We start from the raw sequence: 1,433 nt of genomic DNA, 5'->3' as shown, positions 1-1,433 counted from the left end.
AACGTCCAACATGGCACCGGACAATACACCAGGCGCTGCACAGGGTACGACGAACTGCACTGTGAAGTGCAGTACAGCACGCAACGGCACTGGACGCAACGCCTACGTACCCCATCAAAGCCCACACTAAAGGTTGTCGAAATCATCAGTTCCTGCTGAACCTGTTTGCTTTGAACGCCTAGGCCCAGCATGTCATCTCCCCGTCGCTCCATGTCACCGAGCCCTAACATGGGACGAGACACGGAACATCGCAAGCTGAAAGGTAGATGTAATTGTCGTCCTGCTCACAGCATTCATCACGCAGATCTTCCAGTTTCTGCCTGTAAGCGGGCAAACAGAAGCAATTGTGAGGACAAACTTTGCAATGTAGTCTTCCTGGTGCTGCTATCCAATTGCCTGATCCTTAATGCAATCAAAACATTTCATAGCTCATGCATTCTGGGAAGACAAGAGACGGACAACTCCAACTTCAACCGTCGAAGGCGCCTGGACGACCTAGGTGCATTACAGGCAAACCCACAAAAGCCTGAGCTATCCAGCTCCGAGCCGTATAAAGCAATAATATACGTGTCTAGATTGAAAATATCTAACTGTTGATATGAAGCTAATTTCGGGCATTTGAGTTTTGGCATGGTTCTGAGTCCTGGCTTCGGTTTTAGTTGCATGTGTTACACGCATCAGCCCTACAGGCACACATGTAAGCCTGGGCTTAGGAAGCGCAGAACGTAACCCCGACTCCCTGCGAACCTGAACCTATCGGCTATTGCAATTTGATCATGCCTTTTCGACGCGAGGAGAAGCCCCAAGGGCCCACACACCAAAGCATCCGCCACCCACCAATTAAAGTAATTTCTACGTGCTGCACAATACGCACCCGGAAATCCAATGTACTCCCCGGGCTGAGGGACAACCTCGGCAGGTTTTCTGGTACGACAGTCAACCGCCAACTGCAACAATCGCCTCGGACCTCTTCCAATAGCTGAATTCGTGACGGTATTCTTCATTTATGCACCTCCTTGCCTCTACGGTATATGTTTAAATTTGAAACTGTAGTCAGCCCAACCTTACAGCAACGATACCGGCAGCGTCGCTGCTCAGCTCCGTTCTCCGTGTATTTTTCTCCTGGCAGCCTGAGTTGTGGTGCATCCTATACGCTTAATACGGTACTAGTAAGGAGTAGCATCTACGTAGAAACGGGCCCGGAGCCCAGAAATGGAACGGGTCGCTGACGTCCCAGCACACGGCGAGTCCAATCGGGACCCTTCTGACTTTGCTCTTACCAATAAGAATCTTGTTTGTTGCTACGTGTGCCGCCTAATCAAGTCGCGCAACCAGGTGCGGTGTTTGTTGCGGTGGAGCGTTGAGGACGCTGCTCAGCCGATTCCCTTTTGCAGTTCCATGATTCGGGTTGTGACAACTGCAAAAATCTTTTT

At 50.5% G+C, this 1,433-nt stretch overlaps 1 protein-coding gene across 1 annotated transcript in view; it reads right to left on the bottom strand.

Moving 5' to 3' along the window:
• Positions 1-296: 296 nt before the first annotated feature.
• VOLCADRAFT_101204 (uncharacterized protein) overlaps positions 297-1,433 on the bottom strand; it is a gene marked incomplete at both ends in the record, with an annotated part of 7,524 nt that continues 6,387 nt past the window's right edge. Inside the window, one exon of the mRNA XM_002959646.1 lies at positions 297-320. Within this exon, the coding sequence (XP_002959692.1) occupies positions 297-320 (24 nt within the window). The remainder of the gene's footprint in view (positions 321-1,433) is intronic.

Source organism: Volvox carteri (genome assembly GCF_000143455.1).
Source record: "Volvox carteri f. nagariensis unplaced genomic scaffold VOLCAscaffold_475, whole genome shotgun sequence".
NCBI lineage: Eukaryota > Viridiplantae > Chlorophyta > Chlorophyceae > Chlamydomonadales > Volvocaceae > Volvox > Volvox carteri.
The sequence above is the reverse complement of the archived record's forward strand: the minus strand, read 5'-3'. Positions and strand labels throughout refer to the sequence as shown.